The sequence below is a fragment of the Meleagris gallopavo genome, chromosome 5, assembly GCF_000146605.3.
Source record: "Meleagris gallopavo isolate NT-WF06-2002-E0010 breed Aviagen turkey brand Nicholas breeding stock chromosome 5, Turkey_5.1, whole genome shotgun sequence".
Classification (NCBI taxonomy): domain Eukaryota; kingdom Metazoa; phylum Chordata; class Aves; order Galliformes; family Phasianidae; genus Meleagris; species Meleagris gallopavo.
Window position 1 is genome coordinate 54,309,943 of NC_015015.2, and position 2,028 is coordinate 54,311,970.

Genomic DNA, 2,028 nt, shown 5'->3' on the forward strand with positions numbered 1-2,028 from the left:
TCCTGCGGCCGCAGCGCTCCGCCTCCCCGCCCGAGCCCCCGCCGGGGTCCGTCTTGCCCGCTGTGAGCTCTGGAAGTAGATGGAGCCCATCTGCTCCTCCGAAAGGTCCTCGCTGTGTTCCCCAAAATCTTAGCTCTGGATCACGCCCCAGCAGCAGCCCGATGGGTTTGAAACAGAAATCTTCAGTGGGGGCTGTTGCGATGGGACAAGGGGAAATGGTTTCAAACCAAAAGAGGAGATTTAGATTGGATATAAGGAATAAGTTTTTCACAAGAAGGGTGGTGAGGCACAGGTTACCCAGAGAGGTGGTGGTGCCCCAATACCTGCAGACACTCAAGGTCAGGTTGGATGGGCTCTGAATACTTGATGTAGCTGCGGGTGTTCCTGTTCAATGCAAGGGAGTGGAACCAGACGTCCTTTAAGGGTCCTTTCCAACTCAAACAATTCCATGATGCCGATATCTCACCTGAATGAGTAACGGGATGAGGAGAAATACTGAAGCTGGAAAACAAAGGGCAGAATGGTATCATGTCAGGCTGCTGGCTGCAGCATGGGCACAGGGATCAAAGCACGGAGAGGTGTTTGCTGCACAGCTCAAAAAGCCATAATGAAGCGAACTTCATAGGGCACATAAACTAATTGCAGGCTGGGATGTGCAGTTAGGTTTGCAATGGGCAGGCGGTGGAAAGAGGGAGGGAGAAAAATGCAGATAGTGAAGATAAAAAAAAGGAAAATGTTCCACTGCAAATAGCACAAAAACTGAATTCCGGGCTTGTTCTGAGGCGTAGAGAATGGAAGGGGAGAGAAGGAAGCATTCAGGGAGCCCTTCACAATATGGGGTTTGTTTGGAAGCACACTAGTCTGCCATAGGGCAGCTCTCAGCCATTATGGGCGTAGCGAAATGCTCACCCTGTGCTGCTCAGGCTGTGGCTGTGGTGTGCTGGCTCTGAGAGCTCTCAGATGAGGTTATCCTCCTGCTGCCATGCTGCTGCAGCACATGGGTACATTGTGAGGTGCGAGGCACCTGCTTCATCCATTGTAGGTGGTGGTCCTTGTCACAAAGAGCCTGCAGTAAATCCAGATCATTATTTCACAGTCATTTCTAACCAATGCAAACTGCTTTCTAAAAAGGCCATCCACAGCCAGCCCTTGGTCCTCCCAAATGTTTGAGGCCATGCACATCAGATCAGAGGATGGTTGAGGCTAAAAACAACTCCAGCATACAATCAGCCCAATGAAACACCTCTGAGATACACCTGGCATGGACAGCAGGTGCTCAGCACAGCGATGTGGGTGGGTAGATCCTGTCCTGCTGCTGATGTAGGTGGAGCTGCATGTGGCAGCAGAAACAGGGGAGCAGTATCGCTCCAGATTCAAGAGACCATGAAATTGCAGCCTTGGAGAGAACCGACTAAAAGGACAAGGGGATACCCCAAGGGCTTGACTGAGGTTGCTGAATAAAACTGGAAACAAAAACGCCTCTGCTCCTCTATTTATGCTACCTCTCCCTGCCCACAAACAGCAGCCTCAGTGCCAGCCCCAGTGTCAGCCCCACAACATATAGGGCACCACTGCTGACCTTAAAGCATGCTCCGTGGCTTTATCTCCTCCATGGCGCTTGGCACACAGCACCCTCTGAACATGTTTCTGCTGAAAGCTGTGTTGCAATGCCAGTTACCTCCCCAGGCCAGTACCAGCAGCTCTCCAGATAGGGAACCACAGTGTCCACATTTTCCTTCATGCTTTTCAGCCGGATTTTGCAGGTAGCTCTGTGCTTTGTATACATTTGCGCATAAGGCTTCATAAGGCTTCATGCAATATTTATGCAGAGCTATTTCAGCTCTTTCTGTGCTACTGTGCACTGTGCAAGGTAGACATAACTTCAAATATAAAATGCAACGCTAGCTAGCTGCTGCCTTAATGCTTACATTTATTTATTTTGCCACTTATTGCAGATTTCTGTCCGATTCCCCCTTCCCAAGCCACTCTGAAGAGGACAGGACGCTGCCAGTCTCCTGTTCTCCCTGC

The 2,028-nt window shown here is 50.4% G+C and overlaps 1 protein-coding gene across 1 annotated transcript in view; it reads right to left on the minus strand.

The window, feature by feature from the left end:
- Positions 1–1,786, minus strand: part of DACT1 (dishevelled binding antagonist of beta catenin 1) — a 13,003-nt gene extending 11,217 nt beyond the window's left edge. The window contains exons 1-3 of the mRNA XM_031553795.1: positions 1,679–1,786; positions 467–501; positions 324–384 (exon numbers count right to left, since the gene is read on the minus strand). Of these exons, the coding sequence (XP_031409655.1) occupies positions 324–384; positions 467–501; positions 1,679–1,786 (204 nt within the window). The remainder of the gene's footprint in view (positions 1–323; positions 385–466; positions 502–1,678) is intronic.
- Between the last annotated feature and the right edge of the window lie 242 nt (positions 1,787–2,028).